Here is a 21,781-nt window from a genome sequence, read left to right on the forward strand (position 1 = left end):
TGGATATAAGGAAGAAGTTCTTTACTGTGAGGGTGGTGAGGCACTGGAATGGGTTGCCCAGGAAAGCTGTGAATGCTCCATCCCTGGTGGTGTTCAAGGCCGGGTTGAACAGAGCGTTGGGTGACATGGTTTAGTGTGATGTGTCCCTGCCCATGGCAGGGGGGTTGGAACTTGATGATATTAAGGTCCTTTCCAACCCTAACTATTCATGAAATCTCTCCTCAAGTTTCTGATGGTCTAAATATTTAAAGGTAGTGGGCAATTAGCAGGGGCGTGGGGACATGTAAAAGAAGATGTGTGACACCCAATTTTCTTCATAGCCCCACCACACTAATTTGAAATGAGGGAGACAAGCTGGCCTTGTGATCTCCTGCATCTTTGAGCAGCAAGGAGAGGCAGTAGAGAGAACAGAGTTATCGCCTCCCTTTTCCTCCCACCCAACATGAAAACCAATGGGAAGAGCGAGACTGAATTCCTAAAGCACGTGAGAGAGAAAGCTATTTCATGCTTGCCTGTATGTAACTGGATTTGCCAACATGGCTTTAACCAGTGGAGCTATTTCTGTACAAGTGAAAGTGCAAACCTAATTTAGATCACGGAATGAAATTTGGTGTAGCTTAGATCAGTTCTCAGAATAGAATAAAGGACTTGGGCCAGTATAAATGCATCTTCATTAGGATTTTTTGCTGTTACAGCTATAACAAATTAGGTTGTGTTTTTCTTTTTCATGTTCTTAATGACACTACTATGCCAGCAATGCTTTTAAGAGCAAGCCTTACTTAGGCAGGTCTTGCGTGAGTCTGTCAAACAACCCTAGCAAAAGCAAACAAGCTCTCACTAGTCAGACGCGTAGGCAGACCCGAAGCAAGAAGAGAGCTGGCTGGCTACAATATACAGTAGGCTCCACTGAAGGACAACATGAAGTAGATTTAGGTCACTTGACATTCAGGATGTCAGATAATCAGGTAGATGGAAAAACCCACGGCCATGTGAATTGTGGCAAAAAGCAGCTAAGCAGCATGCCTGCAAGTTAATAATCCTCCTCTGGAGTCACAAAAATGTATATGCCAAACACTTATCTTTTAGTAGTTCAGGTCTTGAGAAGCAAATTATTTCCATTTGTTGAAGCACTTTCCTGGCATCCAACTGAAATCAAATTCAAATTGTAGGATCCATTTTCCTGGCACTGAAAAAATCCATCGTGTTCTTGTTTTCCACTACATTGCTCCCAGCACCCCTCCACAACAGGCAAGGTTTTCAGGGGTGCAGAGGGGGCTGTCTGGATGACACCAGGTCAAACCTCGGTCTTCTGCCCAGTTCTGTCCTAGGACCCTCCATTGTCACTGACATCAAAAAGAAAAGCGATTCTTCCCCAGAACAGACAGCTGGACACCCCTGGACAGTAAGTACAGTAACATGATGCAGTTGCATTTTCTGTCCTCTGACACAGTGTTCCTCTTCAGGCCAGGTCACTGAATCAAGTCTCTGCTGGAGACTTGTCCCCTCCTGATTTAACAAGGTCCTTTGCATATTGCCACTGCAAAACTGAGCTAAATGCTTGGGACCTGCTTTCTCTGTTCTTGGAAGTTATGCCCTATTCATCTTTACAAGATTTGTTGCTCCACACTAGGTAGTTTGCAGTCATCAGATCAACTATTTCTGATGGGAAACTCTCTCCTAGCATCTTTAGGAAATGTGGTATGCAAACAGTAGCTTTATATTTTGCTCTTTGAACAAATAATTTGCATGCTACTAATAAGAACACATGCCTAGAGAGAAACCAGTGATGTGTGAAATCAATGATACAAGAAAACACGCAAGTTATTTCGGTAGCTCTGAACTCAGATCAGTTCAACCTGGCTGTGGGCTGTGTATGATTTTGCTTGGCCCCATGGTGGAGTGGGTTTCAATAAGTGTGTGGCTCAGCAGCAGGCCTGGAGCCCTAGGGAAATGCCAAAACCTGCAGCTTGGGAAGGGGAACCTGGCGAGAAAGGCTGCTTTGCACAAAGACAATGTCACTAGCTTACTTTCAACTAGTTGATGTTGCCAATATCCTTATCTTCTCCTTCAAGTCCCTCTCACCACTAGAAAGTGAAAATTCCATACTGCTGTAAGCAGCCCAGAGACTGTTTCAAGCACTCACATACCTGCCAAATTCCCAACAAATATTCTGTCAGTGTTGTCCATGAACCTTCATTCCAAAACTCGAGAGAGCCCATTTCCCAGTAGGAGAGTCCAGCTGTAAAGCCCCCCTCTGCCCTCCCAGCACTGGGGGTGTCTGCAGCAGGACAATGTCAGTCTCTGCCTCCTCCTTCTCTGCATTACACCCGAAAGGCAGAAGCTCTCTCATTCATTCCTTGCAGTTGAAGCTGTCCATGCAGTGCTGAGAACATCTGTGGCACAGACTTAAATAATATCAATCTACTGATTTTTAAAGTCAGACCCACAGGAATCTAATTTAAAACCTGGAATAAAGTTGTAAGTCTATGACTTAGCCTCACCAAAGCCAGTGTCCTTATGTGGGTAATATCCATTACTTCAGACTGAGCTTCGGAAAACAGGCTTACACAGATTTTTGTCCCTATGCAAATGGAAGAATTAGCTCTGAATGGCCTGGCTTTTGCTAGCTTATATGAGATTCAGGATTATTTTATGCAGGATTTTAACATTTATATTCTTTAATGCCTCTGACCTTCTTGTCTGCCAGGCAGCTGTTTAGTGTCCCTTTGGATCTGCTCCAGCTGGACCTGAATTCAGATGTCACTCTGGGGCTCTCCTCTCTTAAATCAACTATAATTCCTTTAAAAGTGCAAATAAATAAAACTATAAATTAAAATAATCAAGAGGAAACATGTGCAGAGGGGTATTTTTAATCTTTTTTTTATTTTATTATTATTCATCAAAGGCCGCTGAGTCCCTCTAGTGCTTCTGTGTTGTGCTCTACACTTGTTCCAGCAAGAAAATAATGAGGAATGGGAAACATTGGCCTTCATTTCTTTAGCATATCCCCAGATGTGTGTATTGGTTCACTGGGAGGGAAAAAGGAGATGGACATTACATTGCATTTAATTCACTTTTAAATCTGCCCAGGCCTGACTGTGAAATCTAATTTTCAACATACATTTCAAAAATTTCCACAATTAACAATTCCCTGTCTTTTCCTTCCTTACTCTTTCATTCCCTTCCCTCACAGAGTTTTACCTCTATGAAAAACTTGTAATCAAAGTCTGGCCTCTGGAGTTAATTCAAGATTAAGATTCAAGTTAAACTTTTCTTCTGTCTCTCTCAGGTTTAACCAGTGCTGTCCTAAATCACCATGGGTATACGCATGCACTTAAGCACCCTGTTGAATCAGAGCTGCACTCACAGGACATCTTTCTTTTATTAAAGTAGCTACAGACAAGGCCAGATTTGTAATTCAGTTTAAAGAGAACTTGACAGTTTTGCTATTTAAGCCAATTATTCAAAGCTCTTGGTAGGCAAAAGTGGATCATATGTGTGAGAAACATAAGCAGTACAGACTGTAGTAGGATGTGGTTGATACATGTGCAACTCTGAAGCCATTTCTAATATAAATGGTGCCTTGGTGATGTCACACTTACCCACTGCCCATCTGCCAGATGTTGCAGAGTGACCCACTTCTTTGTGCTTAGCTGGGCCTTCAGCATATGTCTTTGAGCATCACCCTTTCTTGGTATTGCAGCATCCATTTTTATTGCTAGTCCGGCTGTCAGAAAATTGAAGAGAACAGACTAAGAAAAACAGAAGTGAATTGTTTTAAAGCTTCTATTTTTCTTTTTTTTTTTAAGGCATTTGTTTTAAATTAGGATGAAAAAATGGAGAGGATTCCCCTTTAACATGTGTTGCTTGACAGAAAAATGTTTAATACAAATAATTGAATTTCAGGGTTTTTTCTTATCCCTAATTTTGTCCCCAGTTTTGTACACAAAAAATCTTACGAATTGGCAATATATACTTAAATTTCTTGGGGGAAGACAGGCATATTGTTTTAGTTATACTGAAAAATATATTGGTGCACAATTAAAATGGCCACTGCTTTCAGCTTGCCTGATTATAATCTCTACCATATGACTTTCCTCTTAGAATCATAGAATAGTTAGGCATGGAAAGGACCTTAAGTTCATCAAGTTCCAACCCCCCTGCCATAGACAGGGATACCTAACACTAAACCATGCCACCCAAGGCTCTGTCCAACCTGTCCTTGAACACCACCAGGGATGGAGCATTCACAACTTCCCTGGGCAACCCATTCCAGTGCCTCACCACCCTTACAGGAAAGAATTTCGTCCTTATATCAATCTAAACTTCCCCTATTTAAGTTTTAACCCATTACCCCTTGTCCTACCACTACAGTCCCTAGTGAAGAAGCTCTCTCCAGTATGCTTGTAGGCCCCCTTCAGATACTGGAAGGCTGCTATGAATTCTCCATGCAGCCTTCTCTTCTCCAGGCTGAACAGCCCCAACTTTCTCAGCCTGTCTTCATACAGGAGGTGCTCCAGTCCCCTGATCATCCTCGTGGCCCTCCTCTGGACTTGTTCCAACAGTTCCATGTCCTTTTTATGTTGAGGACACCAGAACTGCACACAAGACTCCAGGTGAGGTCTCACGAGAGCAGAGTAGAGGGGCAGGATCACCTCCTTCGACCTGCTGGTCACACTCGATGCAGCCCAGGATACGGTTGGCTTTCTGGGCTGTGAGCAGACACTGCAGCCACCTCATGTTAAGTTTCTCATCAACCAACACCCCCAAGCCCTTCACCGCAGGGCTGCTCTGAATCTCTTCTCTGCCCAACCTGTAGCTGTGCCTGGGATTGCTCTGACGCAGGTGTAGGACCTTGTACTTGGCATGGTTAAACTTCATGAGGTTGGCATCAGCCCACCTCACAAGTGTGTCAAGGTCCCTCTGGATGGCATTCCTTCCCTCCAGCGTATCAAGCAAACCACACAGCTTGGTGTCATCAGCAAACTTGCTGAGGGCGCCCTAAATTCCACTGTCCATGTCACCAACAAAGATGTTGAACAAGACCCGTCCCAAGACCGTTTCCCTTAGCTCCAGTTGTTTCCACTATACTGAAACAAGCAGCTCCTCCTCATGCTTGTAAGAAAATATATTATTGTTGAGTGCAACTAATATTGGAGAAAATAGTATTTTTCAAATGGAATATCAGGAAAGAATCATGAGCTGATAGAAACTCTAACTAGTTTTGCAGCATTCTTGTGCAAAATACAGTATATTAAAGACCACAGATTTTCAGAGGTTCAACTTAGATTTGAGATGCTTAAATTTAAATATGGTCCAGGCATCCGGGATCTCATTAGCTTATGGCCATAGGCTGCACTATGACAAAGGACTACCCTTTACCACACTGAAAGCACATCTAGGCAGCTTACAAGCAAAGGTACTATATGAAAGCTGTACTTCTACCGCCCAGCATTAAATCTCTTTTGCACAAGAACCTCTTATACTGAGTACCATAAAATAGATCTGCGAGTCCAAACAATGCTGCTTTCATCTCCAGCAGTAATCATTCTGCCCCAGGCTTCAGGAGCACAAGCGTTTATTAAAACACCATGTTCATAGCACAAGCATAGGTTGTTGTGAACCTGATAACTATGTTTTGACTCCCCTTTTGTCAATATTGGTTGTTTTGTGTTCTGAGGGGGAATATCAAGCATGAATGCATGTTGGTAGCTGCTGCTTTACTAGGAAAACATCAAGGTTTGATGCTGCCATGGAAGAGCTATCAGGCAGGCGCTGCTAGGAGAGGTGGCAATCTCCTGGTCTGGTCTTTGCCTCCACATGTTACAACTGTACACCCTGTTTATGTAAAATGGGGCAAAATGCAAATGTTCATGCAAAATGAGGGCTATGGCTGAATGCTTATTTACACTCCTGTTGCAGCCTGGACATGTCCTAGGGAGTCACCTCTGGTTTAGGGGGTGTGGGGTGGGAGATCAGTTTGCTGTATTTTGTGACCTTTGCTAGGGAAAACTTTTCACCTAATTATACCCTCTTTGCCTTGAGGACTAAGCAGTCATGACCATATCAGACAGGATTTGATCTTTGCTCCAAATAGTGGTTGGTAGGCATGTTTGCAATTGCATGAGATGAAAAGCTTTTCTAGGTTTATGAGGTCCAGAATAACATCAGGCTGTTGAAGCAAAGCAATTTCATAGCCAGCTGATGAGCAGAAGATAGACATTATGGTAGAGGGTTTGCTGAGGACTTTGAGCTATTATTCTGAAGCTGCCTTTCCAAATTTCATTAGGAATATTTTCCTCTCTGTTCCCTAACCTAGCTAGTGGGTTAAGATATTTTGGGTAACATTTTCCCCCAACACCTAGACCATATCATCTATCCTACAGCATTAAACAAATCACATTATTTTGCAACTTGTGATGTGGCAATGATAAAAGCAAAGCTCTTACTTGTTTTTCTGTACAAGGTCTGACAGACTTTACTGAAACATACATTGCTTTGAGATGTTGATTTGAATGAAAGCTACTGCGAAACTACAAACAAAGGAATCCAGTTGCCACATTACAAGCTACATGGAGCTGCATTTCAGAAAGTGAGATGCCAGCTTTGCTAGTACCTGGCAAATCAGTGTTGTTCATATACATAACTCTGGGGCTTTTATGCTCTAAGTCAATGTCCTTACACTAAAATTACACTTCTGAAAATACTCGGGCAACTGCTGGCTCTGAAATGCAAGCATCGGCTGCTAAAGTGTGTATCAGCTCTAGACAATTTCAGGATTTTTCCATACCAGAAATATAGGATCATCTCTTTACTCTGAATGCTCGAACAGAAGCAGCTTTTTAATAGCAACCAACCTTTCTGAGCTATGAAACAACATATACTACAATCAGTGGCAAAATAGTTATTTGAAAAACACCAACATCTCTTTTTAAAATGGCTATTGGACTAAAGAAAGTGGGATGCAGCAGGTTAAGTACCCTATCACATACTAGTGATTTTTTTTTCCTATTTACTGTTAATACAATTTCAAGCAGTAAATAATAGTATCTATGACTTTAACAGTGCCACAGGAGAACAGCTACTGCAGATTTTCTAGTAGTACCATTTACAGTGCTTACCCAGCATAGATACCACAGTTTTATATCTAGTCTGACTGGAAGGTAATTCCCTAGTGTACCAGTTTGCCTCTTATAACTTCCAGTTATTTTCTAACTTGGTGAAGTCTAAAGATTGGGTCCCAGTGCAAAGCTCTTTGAAGGTGAAAGGCTGGAAAGAGTTTTCCCTACCTCATGATGCCTGAAATGGCAAAGAACTGCACACTAAGTTGTTTTCATTTGCCTCAGTCTCCCAACAAAGAGACTTCAGCCTTACCCAAGAACTGGAAGATCACTCAGCATCGAAAGCCATGAAACCAAGCATGATTAAGGAAGACACATTTCGGTCATTCAGACACATGCCTTTCACCACATCTCTGAAATACTTAAAGATACAGATTTCATCTACTCAGCTAAAGCCATTTATCTTACAACACTGAAAATGTAAAAACCCCAGACTACAGCATGTGGCCTCCTGAACCTAGGAGGAAGCTGGAGAAATTTGGCTCTTAAACTGGTGTGAGGTTGTCCTCAGCTGCAATGCTGGGCACTGGACACCTCCCACCCAACCTGTCAAACTGGACACCTGAGACATCCTGGTTGAAAAAAACAATCTTTGTCTCACATCTGAAGCCCATTTGAGTGTCAGTGGAATCAGTGGCCCTGGCCCAAGCAGAGAGAGCCAAGGCTGGCAGAAAGCACAAGCTCTTTCTTACACGCACCCCAACCCAAGCTTCAATTCCACTTCTGCTCCTGTGAGTGTGCCTTATGAGTCAGGAATAAAGTGTTGCCATTCCTCCACTCACAGTAATGAACGTGCACACGAAAAGCACTTAACTATTCAGTCCTTTGCAATAAAAGCTATAAATTGCCAGACTCTTGGTGCAGGGGATGTGTTTAATAGTGATGTTGATTGCAACACAGCTGAACTATACTGTTTTATCTTGTTTCCCTTTGCTGTGTCACCCAGAACAGCAGACTTTCTTATAACTGAAGGGCACTTTGGAAGGGAGAAGTTATTTGATTGCATTGCTTAATTAATAAATTATTTGGAGCCCCTTCTCTTTAATCCAGCTCTATTAAAAACAAGATACAACTTCATGAACCATCTTACTGTGTAACAGATGCAAGCGCTGAGAAGTCATGATCTAGTTGAAGAAAAATACATAAACTATGAAGTGGAAAGGCAGTCTTGGTCAGCTGTGCTACAATTGTGGGTGATGAGTTGACCTTCTGCAGCTGTGTTTATGCTCTAAAGAAGTGAATGCCACCATGGCAAATGGGCTGAAATGATACCAGAACTTTTTACTAGTTCATCACTCATTTAATTATGCAGTCCTTTGTAACAGTTCTTTTTTTTTAAAAAAGTTGTTTTCATTGCCATTTGTCATTGTAAAATACCAAATGCATTTGATTTCCCTCGCCCTCTCTCTGATGCCTGTCATACGTTCAGCAGTAGCAGTCATTTTTCTCCTTCTTGGTAGCTGGTGCAGTGCAGTGTTTTGACTTTCGGCTTGGGAACAGAGCTGATAACAAGGATGTTTTGGTTTGGCCAAGGACTTTGTGAGCCTCATGCTCTGCCAGGGAGGAGGGGAACCGGGAGGAAGCAGTGACAGGACACCTGACCCAAGCTAGCCAAAGAGGTATTCCATACCACAGCACGTCATGTCCAGGATGTAACTGGGAGTGACCCGGAAGGGCTGGGAGACTGCAGGGTTGGAGGAGGTATCGGTCAGTGCTTGGTCAGGTTGGGGAGGGCGAGTTATCCGAGTTATCTGTCGGCTGGTGATGAGGTGTATTCTCTTCCCTTGTTATTTCCTTTATCATTGTTATCATTGGTGGTAGCACTAGTGGTTTGTGTTATACCTTAGTTACTAAACTGTTCTTATCTCAACTGGGAGTTGCATTCTTTTTGATTCTCCTCTTCCTTCGGGAGTAGGGGGAGGGCAAGAAGCTGGGGGGTTAGTGAGTGAACAAGCTGTCTGGCTGAGTTTAAACCACAACAATGCCTCATTTAGCTCTAGTTAACCATGGGGCTGGGCGATCTAATCTAGGTAACTGAAACATTTAAAAGGACAGGACACGTCAGCACCTTTTGTTAAAAGTGGGGGAATTTCTGCATTTGATTGGATCCAAATTCCCTTCAGCGTGAAAGGCTTCTCTCAAGAGCATCCCGAAGCACTACTGCAAGAAGCAAGAGTATGCCAGCACCTTGGGCTTGCTTTAATTGATATGGAGAGGTCTGGGAGAAGCTGTTTCCTCCACAGGACTTTCTTAGCCTTCCCTTGAAGGTTTCTTCTAGGTTGATGAGAGCAAACTTGGGCATCCACCATCCCCCAGCAGCTGAGGGACTTCCCCAGTTCTGTATATATCACAGGGTCTTTCTTGCAGTTTCAGGACTGTAGCTCCCTGGGCTCTTGCAAGGAGAGTATTTCCAGGCAACACCAACCAACTGCTATGTGTTCTGACATGAAGTCTACAAGAAGAGCAGCAGAAAATGAAAATGCGTATTTTTTTTCTCTTGAAAAAGTATATATTCCTAGTTTTAACCTGCTGTAGTAAAATATACATGTGTATATATATACATATATACAAATCATTTTGTTGTATTTTGTTTGTATTTTGTTATATTTTAAGTATTATAAACTACTTTGTATTCTATAATAAAAATATTATGTATATTATAAAATACTTTTAAGTATTTATAAAGCCAGAAAGTGATTGGCTTCCTCATAAATAATGTTAGAAGTAAAATGTTCCCCAGTATTTTTGTATGTCAAAGTAATGCTCAATGAAGTGTGACGTGATGAGAATTTTTCTATGTGCTTTAGAGGGGCCAGGATTTTATCCGTGGAATAAAGTGGGAACTATTTCTGCAAGACAGAGTCCAAACATTGGCAAAGGAAGTTTTAATAGATTTTTACATGACACAAAGCCAAAAGTATTCATAAATTACTGATGTCTCAAATTCCATGGCAAAAATCCTACCAAGTCCAACAGCAGATTTTCCCCGACTGCCGTGGTCATGAGATCAGAAATGAGAGAGCAAAAATCAGCTTGATGCTTAGTATGTATTTTAACATTATAAAACGTGTAACCAACAACATTAGAACAGTTCATTCATGCAGTACTTCTAATTAGAAAAGCATGATCAGGAGGCCCTCCAGAAATCTGTGAGGGGAAACCTCTGACTGCTAGTTAATGGTTTTGAATTTTGAATGCTTCTTTCCCCATAGGATAAGGCTAAGTGGAGCAGGTAAAACTGCTACTTTTGTACATATTTTGTTGGTTATAAACACTACTGACAGCAATACTTCCTCTGTGCGCTGTTCTTAAAACCAGTGGCACCAGTCCAGTTGCACTTAATTTTTTTAGAAGATGAAACACCAGTGCTGAGCACCATGTTAGCGGTTGAGTAATAAAATCAAAAATTACCCCTTTTACTGTGGTGTATGACATTATGGGTAGAGTTTTCCAAAGCCCTTCACTAACACAGTCAATTAGTAGCCTAAGCTACCAGTCGTTTTGAACTGTGGTTTAGCTTTTTTTCATCACATTTGCCTGAGATCCCACGTTCTTTCCACTCCATGGACTAGTTTTACTCCAGTGAAATAAAGACGCTCCATTTCCAAAACTTATAAGGTTCATTTATTACCTCTAGTAACATATTATACTGTATAAATACTCTATCCTTGTTATATGTCCTTTTAAAAAAGCGATAACTTAGATCACATTAGACAAGAAGTATAAAAATAAATATGCTCATTATATGCATTTATTACAAATTATAACCCTTCCCAGAAGGGAAAGAAATATAAAATACTTATGAAGTACATAAAATCTATAGTAATATATTTTACTATATACATATGGAAAGCCATATTCTCTCATTGTCTATGGACTGGCACAAACATCTTTTTATGCGAATGTTGGCATATTGCTGTGGACGGACCTGCTATCCTTCAGCTTTGTCTTCCCGCCTTAGCAGTGATTTGAGCACTACAAACCCATCAGAGGCCACATAGGAGAGGTTCCCATTCATAGCGGGATTGCTTGTTTAACTCAAATGCAAATAATTTCCATTGGCTGGGGTAAGGTAAAAGATCTGAACGTGAAAGCATGACTAGATGCTCACAAATGCCATCAGGCTGTTTGACAGGATGGTAGGACCGAGCTCCAATCAGACAAGCCAGTGGAAGGCATGCAGAAGGCACAAAAGACTGAGACACTACGTGCTCCATGAAGATTTCCACTTTTTCTAGCCTCTGCACTACATATGTCACCACAATGGTGTTGGGAGTGGAGAGAAATGGACAGGCACATTGGGATGACATAAAGATACTTTAGAAAAAGTGACATTCTAATTAGCCGTGGAGTTGACTGACTGTTCTTGGTACTTCTCACTCTTTACAGGTAGAGAATATGGCTTTATTTTTATATAAAACTATTCTCTGAAACAATAGCAGCCATGAATGACTTATTTAAAGCTCCTTTTCCAATCCTGTTTTTTGCCCTTCGTGAGGTAGGTAAGCCCTGACCAATTATTTTAAGCTATCTTTTCCACTCTCCTTTCCCTCCCCTTCCTACACATGGGGACTTGATCAGTACCACAATGTAAATCCAAAAGAAGGGAGAAATAACCAAACCCCAAAATGTTTGCTTAAACGTGTTTCAGGCACTGCTCACATTTTGTTTAATTTGTAACAGACTTTAAAAAAGGCAATTATAATGCCCTTGGGCCTTATCTGCTGAAGATGAGCGAGTGACATGGGTCTGCTATCCTATCAAACTTTCAGTTGGCAGGGTATTTTTAGGATGCAATGCCAACTAAAGCAATTTGCACTGTCCCACCTCAATGGATCCTCACGATGAATTTTGTATGCAAAAACACATGCACTGCCTCTAGCCCTCTGGTTTTTTTTTTCAGTGCACTGTTCTGAAGGAAAATAAAATAATAAAACATGTTAGCTTTCCCAACTTAAACAATTTAACTGCAGTCCGTAACACTGCAGAAATCTATTAGGTGTTTTGGTTTCTTGGAAGGCTCACAGCTTTCTTGTGGCAGCACGCTGCCATCGTAAGAAATACATTTCAGCAACCTCTTCTTGAAACCTTTCCCGCACGTCTTAGAGCAGGGTGACCAGTCCCCCAGCTGCCACTGTGGGCAGGGCACATCGGCACAGGGACGCACGTCGCTGGGCTTCAGCTCCTGGGCACAGTCGGCGGCCAGCCGCCCCTGGGGATCCCGGCATTCCACTGCCCGCCGCTGCCAGCCTGAGCCACACGACTTGGAGCACTCGCCCCAATCCTCGATTACCCACTCAGAGGAGATGATCTCCCTGATGGCATTGAAGGACTCTTTCTTTCTAGTGGGTGCTTTCTCTGACCCAGGCTGCACGGGCTTCTTCACAAAATAGGTGAACTTGATCTTGGGCTGTGGCAGGTCTCCTACTGTGAGGACCTGGATTGTCAGGGGCTCCTTCAGAGGGCTGAAACTGCGGATCCTCTCCAAGGCAGCGGAGGAGCCGCTGTACCTCAGCACGCTGCCCTTGTAGGTGATGTCCTGCTCCAGTGTTGACAGGGTGTAATCACCGTTGAGGACATAGGTGCCATCTGCAGCTTTGATGGCGAGGAAGCTGCCGTCATGCCTTGCACCCCTGTGGTTTCGCTGCTTCACCTCGATGTTCGTTGCCCCAGCTGGGATGGTGACAACATCATGGTAGCCAGGTCTGACCAAGAGAAAAGAGAAAGACTGAATCCTCTGCTCTTCCCTGTGAAAGGGAAGAAGCTGCCCCACAGAAAACTGAATTTTATTTGAAGATGAAGCATTAAACTCGTGAGCTCTCAACCTAGTCAAACTAATGGTTTAAGGGATTTGCAAAATCACATCCCAAATTATTGCTACAGTAGAGCTTGTAAGGGGCTTTCTTTCACTGGGATCTATCTCACTGTAAGTTATCCTTAGTCAGGTGGCTCTGACAGATCGAATCTCAGTTCCAAACATAAACTGGGACAACATCTCACCTTGGAAATCCAAAACTTGAAAACCCAAAACTTACACCAACGAAACATTTCCCAGAATAAAATAAAAGCAGCAGTTCCATACTCACTTTGCTCTAACAAGTGTGCCAGACACTTTCTTGCAAGTGGATCCATTGCCACCGCAGATACCACATTTATCAAACTTCTTATTGGACCCTATCATACGGTCACAGCCAGCCTTTACACACTGCCCCTGGACGCAGACAGAGGTGGAATCGGGGCTACACAGAGTACCATCCACAACCTTTGCAGGGAACAAGCAGTAGGGCGTTTGATTATAAGAGGCACATTACTCTGAAATTGCTCAATACAGAAACATACCAAATGCAAAATATGGACAGGTGGAAGACCTGCAGCACCCCTATTTTCAGGGCTTTCTAAACTAAAATTCAAAGCAGCCCACAGACAGTTGGAGATATGCATGCTATTTTCATCCCACTTGCAACAATGATGCCATAGTGACCCGATAAACCAACCAATTTCTTTTAATGCCCCTCCCCCCCCCAAACCCTACCCCACAGAACTGTTTTACTGATTTCATGTAAAGAAAGAACTTTGTTTTCTAATATCCCTAGAAGAGGGTCATGTCCTCAAAGGACAGGACCAAAATTGCTTTCAATGGTTTTCAATGTACCCTTTATTTCTAGGAGCACTGCCCTACAAAAAACTTCTGTGTCATCACCCTGGTAGTTATTGGCTCTCACCATTGTATGGCAGCGAGTTCAAGTAGCTATGCAAGATGAACATTTTTCCTTTTGTTTATTTTAAGCTGTCAGCGTATTAGTAACTGGTATGAGAAAGCACCAATGTTGTGGCAAAGAGCCACCAGAGTTTTCCAAACATATCTCAGTGTAGTCGCATTGGTGTTAGGAAAGGAAACCAGGGTGGAGTGGGTAGAGGAGGCAGTATGGGTGAAGTAACTGGAAGGACTGTGCCAGAATATTTAAAGCATGCTTGCACTGATCAAGCTGTACATGTGGGAAAAGGAGAAAGTAGAATCTAGCTGAAACATGAGAAAGACATGATTTCACATTTCTAAACTGCTTGACTCTTAACTTCACATAAAGATTAGAGGAAATAAAAATCCTATTCATGATTAGATGGATGAGGTATGGTTTTGACATACCTTTGGCTGTAAAACAAAGAAGTATCCTGTTCCTTTTGCTCGGCAGACCAGCTTGCATCTGTCCTTCGGAGACACACCGGCAAACTTGGGTGTCCACTCCACTGCAGGTCCACTTCCAAAGGGAGACTTGGAAAACTCATTGTGCTTTTCGCATTGTTCCTCCCTAAAGGTTTTGCCTGCAGGCAGAGGAAAGACAGGTGGACGTAAGCTCATCTTCTGTACATGCTCTTCCTCCACAAGATACCCTTCCTCTGCCTCAGAAATGGGGAAAAGATTACCATCATTGTCTGGACAGTCCTCAATGTTACATGATCTGTATTGCACCCGCTTTCCTTCACAGTATTTTCCCCCATTCCTCGGGACAGGGTTGTCACACTCCCTGAAGGAGTACTGCACTCCACCACCGCAGGTCCGGGAGCACTCTCCCCACGCCCCCCAGGACCCCCAGCTCCCATGCACTGGTGTCTGGAAGGACAAGCAAAAGCAGAAAGAAAAAGTTAATACAGTAAAATCAAACCAAAAGCAAACCACAAAACCCACAATCATGCTCATTTCTACCTAAGCCAGTTGTAGAAAAAAAGCTGTTTATCAGTTATCTGACTCCATTTATTCAAGCCCTTTTAACTGATTACTCCCACTGAAGCATTATGCATGCTGCTGTGCACCCCAAGATATATTCCCATTTCTTTTTTAATACTTACATCATAATGCTTCTTCTCAGTTTTATTCACACACTTGCCATTCATGCACCACTTCCCTTCCCCACAACTGGTGCCGTCTGCCCAAGGGAAGTGTTTGGTTTGGCACACAAGCAGTCCCCCAGAAGTGCCAGTACACCACAGTGTCGTACACGTACTGGCTGCATCGGGACAGTGCTTGGACTCATCTCCAAATGTAAACTGGCACTGTCTGTTTGCATCGTACAAAGTGCCAGGCAAGTCAGAAGGAAGCTGGATTGGTTTGTGGGGCTTGTCCAACAGACACTCACCTGAAAAGGAAGAAAAAAGAAAAATAGTAAACAAAAAAGCAGCAGACAATTGTGTCAGTGAATTCAGCTTCAAAAGGGAACTGCATTTACTTTGTAATGTAAATCTCTGAACCAATTTGTGCATCACTGCTGTCTTCTAAATTCATGGGCAGCATGTAAAGGGTTAACTCTATGCTGTAGCAGAAAGCACTGGGATGGATGGAAGGAAGGAAGGAAGGAAGAAAGGAAGTGGGGGGGGGAAGAGGGGGAAAAGGGGAAAAAAGAAAAGAAAAGAAAAGAAAAGAAGAAAAGAAAAGGAAAAAAGGAGAAAAGAAAAAAGGAGAAAAGGGAAGAAAAGCAAAGCAAAGAGAAAAGAAAAGAAAAGGCTACTAAATCACAACAGCTTAAACACCACATCAATGGAAAGCTTAATAATCTTACCATGACCGTTATCCAAAAATGTTGTAATCATGTAGGCACTACATGGAGACCACGGCTGGCTGCGGTCCAGATTGGAAAGCATAGATGCCATCATGTGGAAATCCCGGCTTATTCCATTAATACCAGCACACTGCTTTGCATCGTCATGAGGCATGTTAAACACGTGGCCTTAAGAAAAAAAAAAAGGAAAAGTTTGTGATTTTAAGAAGTCTGTCCTATGCATTACCAATACTGTTCTAAGTACTACTCTGAGCTGCTCACAGCTTGGTCTTTAAATAATAACCTGAACCCTGCCAAATTTTAAGCAAATGGTACCATATCTTAGCTCCCCTCACAGCCCCCTCATGCTTTTTTTCCTGCTATCCATCAGATACACAGCTCTTGCAGTCAGTGCTGTGCAGACAGGATTTGCTTTCCGCAGTTCAACCCTACTACGAGGCAAAGCTTGGCCTCCTCCCACCTGCCCTGGGGAGCGAGGGGCAAGCCCACAGTGTGGGCTGGGCAGCTCCTTGCTTTACAGCATTGAGCTGGTTTCAATTAATCACGTGAAATCGCCCTTCAAAGCTTCAAGTACCTAGTTCGTGGGCTGTTGTAAAGGCAGCCTGTAAACCATCATCTTCTATGATAGAGCAACTGCGGTTTAGATCACAAACCGTCCCCACATCAGCCATCCCAAGAGTATCACATGTCTTGGCACCGCAAAGGTCCTGTAAAAAAAGGCAGTTTCATTATTAATCAGATCAGAGACTTAACCTTGGCAAGAAAACATCCAGCCCTGGCAGTCTGCCTTTACTTATGGAAAGAGCTTAAATATTCAGCACTTCAATGGGTATGATGGCAAAAATCTGTCTTTGGAACATACACAAGGGTTACACGTAGAAATAAAATGCATAATTTCCATACTAAATCTGCTAAAAATATATGAGGCAGAAACACACTGCACATACTGTGAGTTTCACCTGAGATAGTGCAAACAGCAAAATAAGCAACTAAATGAAAAGCAGCTAATTTTATTTTCAGTCTACTTTGCTGAAGCTGTGATGACACAAGACTGCCCCTGAACACTTTTTCAGAGGTCTCCTGGTACAGGGAACCTCTGGGGTTTGGAAACAATGGGCATGGGGATGGATTTGACCTCTGTGTCCCTCACCTGCCTGGTGAAAAGGATTGCTGTGTCGTAGTGCTCCGCATGCCGATCACTGGGTGGGTTGTGCTGCTTCTGCCAGCTGCAGAAGTTTCTCAAAGTAAGGGCTGCGTTGGAAGAGATATCAGGTCCCTTCCGCTCCTCATAAATGACCATGATTTTCACCACCACGAGGCTGATGGAGTTGCGAATGCTGGGATGCTTGTACAACTTGGCTGCCACAGAGAGCAGCGTCAGGAGATAGTGCTTCAGCCCGCTGCCGTGGAACTCGGCCATGGACTGGTCGGCTACCAGCATGGTCTCCACGTAGCGGGGGCTGGACACGAACCTTTTTTTCCTTCTGCTTCCCGTTTCTGCATTTAAAAAGGAAAGGAAGAGGGAAGGAAAGCGCAGGTGAGCACAACAAAAGAAATACCGTTGCGAGAGACTACCTTAAGGGACCCAAATCCCACCAATACTCAAGATCTGCACCACAGGGATATACTCTACGGCCCGCGCCCGTCTCCTACCCCCAGATTTCGGCAGTGCCGGCTGAATAACCCCTCCTCTTACCGCCGCCGGCCAGAGAAGCGATACCCGCGCCACGGTGGGCGTACACCCCGCCGCCCCTCGGGGTGGGGACGAAGTGGAAGCACTGGCCGGTCCCCACCGCCAGTCCCCTCTGGGTCGGGGGCGCAGGGCGAAGCAGAGCGCCCTTCTCCTTTCTTCCCCTCCCCGCGGAGGGCGGCGCGGCTCGCCGACGGTACCTGCGTGCCCGGCGGGCCCCGACCCCGCCGCCTCCGTCTCCGTTCCCGTCCCCTCCTCGGCCTCAGCCACGGCGCAGCGGGCAGCGGGGGCAGCGCGGCGGGCCCCGCGCAGGCGGAGGAGGTGGGCACCGCGGCTGTGCGCGGTGCCGGGGGCCGGCTGGATGAGGTACTGGCGGCCCCGAAGGGAGAAGGCGCCGCGCATCCCCGCGCATAGGCTGAGGGCGGCTGCGGAGCTGGGGTCCCGGTTGACGGTGCCGGAATAGAAGCAGCGAGAGAGATCGTCCTCCGGCGGCGGCGGCGGCCCGCCCAGGTACTGCAGGGTGAAGTCCGGGGCCAGGAAGCTGCTGTCCGGCTCCAGCTCCAGCGTCAGAGGCTCCCCGAAGGCCTCCAGGCGGAAGCGCTGCCGGCCGCCGACAGCGCCCAGGCGCCGCGGCACCACCAGCGCCTGCCGCTCCGCGCTGCACAGCCCCAGCAGTGCCGACAGCACCGGCACCAGCACCGGCACCAGCACCAGCACGGGCGCCGGCAGGCGCCCCGCGGTCCTCATTGCGGCCGCCGAGCTCGGGACGGGCAAGGCTTGCTGCTGCAGCCGCCGGCTTGACGGAGCCCTTTTTTATTGCTTTATTTGGTTTTATAGATAGATATATTTAGAATTTTTTGCTTTCAGGTTTTGGGGGTCTCTTTAGTTTCTTTCTGCCGGTGAAGCAGTGGGAAGGGTCCCGCAGTCACTGCAGAGGCGGCGTCGGCATCCCCATGGCCGGTAGCGCGGCGACGGGGAGCGAGGGTCTGCGAGGGGAGCGGCCGGTCCGCTCCGTCCGTCTCTCGGTCCTCTTCCTCTCGCTGTCTTTTCTCCTTCCCGCCGCCGCCTCCTTAGCTCTCCCCAGCAGCAGCGGGCGGACAGTCAGCTCCGCTCCGGCGAGTCTCCGCTCGCCCCTCTGGCAGCCCCGGGACGGGCCCGCCGACGCTTCCACGGCCCTGCGTGGCGGGGAGGAGGCGAGCGCCGAGAAGCTTCCCGTGCTTGCGGAGCACAGAACAGAGCGTACAGGAAACTCAGCACTCCGCGCCCCTCCGCGGCGCTCCCGGCTCCTCCGCCGTGCGGGGTGAGTGCAGCAGCAGTGGCCGCCGCCGCCCTTTATGGGGTTTGCCCGGGCCGCCCCCACCCCGGCGCGCCCCGCCGCCCCCCGCCGCGCCGCCACTCTCCTGCGCTGCTGAGCTCACTGCGTGCGTAACGCTGCCGCGGGCGGCCCCCGCCTCCCGTGCCCCCCCGACGGGGCGGGACGGGGCGCGGCGCGGCGGGCAGAGCCAGGGGTCGGTCCTCAGCTGCCGGGTGGGGGGCGGCTGCGCTCTGCCCTGCCCCTGCACCCTCCCCGCTGCGCTCCGCTCCGGGGCTGCCCGACGGCTGCGGCCTCCGTGTGTGCCCCGGCCCCCGAGGGCTCGACCCGGGGTCTGTGCGGGCAGGAGGAGGGCGCAGCCCCCGCGGCGCCCCCAACCCCTTCAACCCTCTCTCTGCTCCGCGGGGCTCACGCCCCTCGCTTGAGCACCCGGATGGGCTTTGGACAGCCACCGGCCCACCTATCCCCCCTACGCCCTGGGCTGGGGAGCAGCAGGTGGACATACAGGGGCTCGTGCTTAGGGAGGGAGATCCGTGGTCGTATTTGTGGACTTGCCTTTTCCCATTTTCCTTTTTCTCTTTTCCTTTTTCCTTCTCCCACCTTTCCTTTTTCCTATTCCCTTTTTCCTGTTTCCTTTTTCATTTTTCCTATTCCCTTTTTCTTGTTTCCTTTTTCCTTCCCCACCTTTCCTTTTACCTTCCCTTCCCTCATTTCTTTTTTTTCCTTTTAAGCAATTTTTGCCCTTTCACAGCCCTAATAGCTTCAGTCAGCCATGCACCTGTACTTCTGGGAAAGGGTCCCTTTTAAATCATTTAAACAGAGACATTTACGTAGGTACAGCCAATATTTTCCTTTGAAGCCATAACCAACCATAGCGGCACGACTAATCCACTTAATTCTTTATATGTAGCATGCATGTGATGTGCTCAGCCCCAAGAATCCTTCCTTCTCCTTGTTGAGGCCTTTTTAGAGAATGAGGGCAAAGCAGAGCAGGAGGTTTAGAACTAGATTATTTTTAAAGTCCCTTCCAACCCAAACCATTCTGCTATTCTGTGATTCTATGAAGTGGTGAGCAAATGGGTGAATGAAATGAAAACAGAAGCAGCAATGTACCTGTTGGTGACAGCTCCTAGCCCATGAATTCACCAGGATGCTTTGGTGACAGCTGGCACTACGTTTTACACAAGAGTAAAACTCAGAGGCTGAAACCAGAAGTAGTGGGATACATTATCCTTGTCACAGAACGAACAGTTCTAAATTTTTACATATCCACTTCTCTCTTCAGGTGGAGGCCACTAAATTTAAACCAGAGGGTTTTCTTCCTGATTTAAATAAAGCTCCATGCCGCTTAAACATGGAGCCGCGTTTCTGTGTCAATTGCACAGTGTGATTGCCTGCTAACTCCCAATAATACATGTATTTCCCATGGTGTTCTGTAAATCATGCAAGTTTAGGAACACACATTTGTTGAAGTTGTGAAAAAAAACACCCATATGAAATGATGAACCCTGTTTCACAGTTACTTATTCTGCAAAAGCAGCATTGTCCCATCTAGTGATGAGCAGAACCAGAACTGGGCTCCAAGGGGAGATTTTCCTTGGCACACAGCACAACATACTGGGGGTTCTGAGCAGATCACTGGTGTGGGGAGGCTGCAGTTGCTGCCTGTCGGTACATGAGTGGAAATATCCATTCAGTCACAACTTAGGCTTAATTTCTCGCTTGGGTCGGAGATGCCAATCTCTACCCTTATCTTCGTGCCCAACTCAGTCATGCTTTTCCTAGGATAGAAAACTGCCAACAGAGGCAGAGCTCATTCATGCAGTTAATTTTGTGTTGCACGTGATACATACCTAGCAGTTGTATGGGTTTTGAACACTTACGGAGTTATGGCTTTAAAAGTACATACATATTGTCTATGAAATACAGAATTGAAAGTAACGCGTTTTTATAATGTGTTTTTTAACTTTTATTTATTCAAAGTAGCCATGCTTGCAAAGATACTAATTAAAATGATGCAAACTCCCAATCCGTCATGGTGGGCAGTGTAATGCCTTGATTGGGAGGGGACGAGAGCCGGTCCACCTCGGTGTCCACCACGGGCAGGGCCACCCAGCTGCCGGTGCTCCTCTCTGGTAGTATTCTGGTGTTATTTTTTAACGCAAAATCTCCGATTTGAAAAAGCCCTGACCACCTTAAAACAGATGATTTTTTTGTTTGGTGTTTTTTTTTGTTGTTTTTTTTGTGTGTGTGTGTGAAACGTCTTCGCCTTGTTCCACCAGGTGGCACTCGTCTATTAAAAATTTCCCTTGGAGGGCGTATCACGGTTCACCTCTCTGGCTTTGAGCTGCGCTCGGGGGGTTACATGCAAGCACTGTTCTTAACAGTGATTAGAGCAAAACTTGTCCAGCGCTTTGTATAGTATCTAAGCAAGTGTTTTAGTAAAGATCTGGGCAACTGCCTTGTTTTCCACTTGTTGCCAGATGCGCGTGCTGCTGTGCGCAGGTAGGCACATCAATGCTTTGCACTGCATGAACACCAATCACCTTGGGAAAAAGCATTTACAAAAGGTTTGCTACCTGACAAATGTCCAATATCACCACACACCACTTGCATGTTGTACAGCCCTGTAAGCGCTGAAATTGCTCTCTGTGAGTAGACCCAGTGGGTTTTGCTGAATTATTCAGGACAAGAAAGCATGTGTATTCGTGTTTACAATCCGTACCATATCTAATCCATATCAACTCCAATCCCATTTTGTGTCAATTAAAATTTGGAAAGTTGGAGGTACCGAACTTTTGCAGGATTTCACTTAGCGAGATAAACCCTAGAAAAGGCATACTACTTGTCTTTTTAGTAAGTACCTATCTCTGCTTGGGAAAAAAACTGTCAACGTAGGGTGCACAAAATTACAAAGCAAGGAAAGCCACCAGGTGGCGCTAATGGATCATCGGATTTTAGTCTGCAGAGCAGGAATGTTTTTAAGGGATTAGACCTAGACATATTAACGATAAGTATTAACGATAGTGAAGCTTTGATTTCTTTGGCAGTGTTTGCATAAACTACTGTTTCCAATGTGCCAAACTCACACTTTATCAGCCTGTTT

General features: G+C 45.5%; 1 protein-coding gene across 1 annotated transcript; it reads right to left on the reverse strand.

Annotated features, from left to right (window-relative positions):
- Positions 1-10,722: 10,722 nt before the first annotated feature.
- Positions 10,723-18,385, reverse strand: ADAMTS1 (ADAM metallopeptidase with thrombospondin type 1 motif 1). The gene is made up of 9 exons (XM_057398717.1): positions 17,564-18,385; positions 16,824-17,170; positions 16,248-16,380; positions 15,674-15,841; positions 14,967-15,253; positions 14,544-14,730; positions 14,266-14,441; positions 13,208-13,383; positions 10,723-12,826 (listed from the first exon to the last, which is right to left on the reverse strand). Exons 1-9 carry the CDS (start codon positions 18,108-18,110, stop codon positions 12,085-12,087), a joined length of 2,763 nt encoding a protein of 920 aa, XP_057254700.1. The 5' UTR covers positions 18,111-18,385; the 3' UTR covers positions 10,723-12,084.
- Positions 18,386-21,781: the final 3,396 nt, after the last annotated feature.

This window comes from Pezoporus wallicus, unplaced genomic scaffold (genome assembly GCF_028554395.1).
Source record: "Pezoporus wallicus isolate ANWC-B61680 ecotype Strahan unplaced genomic scaffold, APGP_CSIRO_Pwel_v1 contig_6094, whole genome shotgun sequence".
Taxonomy (NCBI): domain Eukaryota; kingdom Metazoa; phylum Chordata; class Aves; order Psittaciformes; family Psittacidae; genus Pezoporus; species Pezoporus wallicus.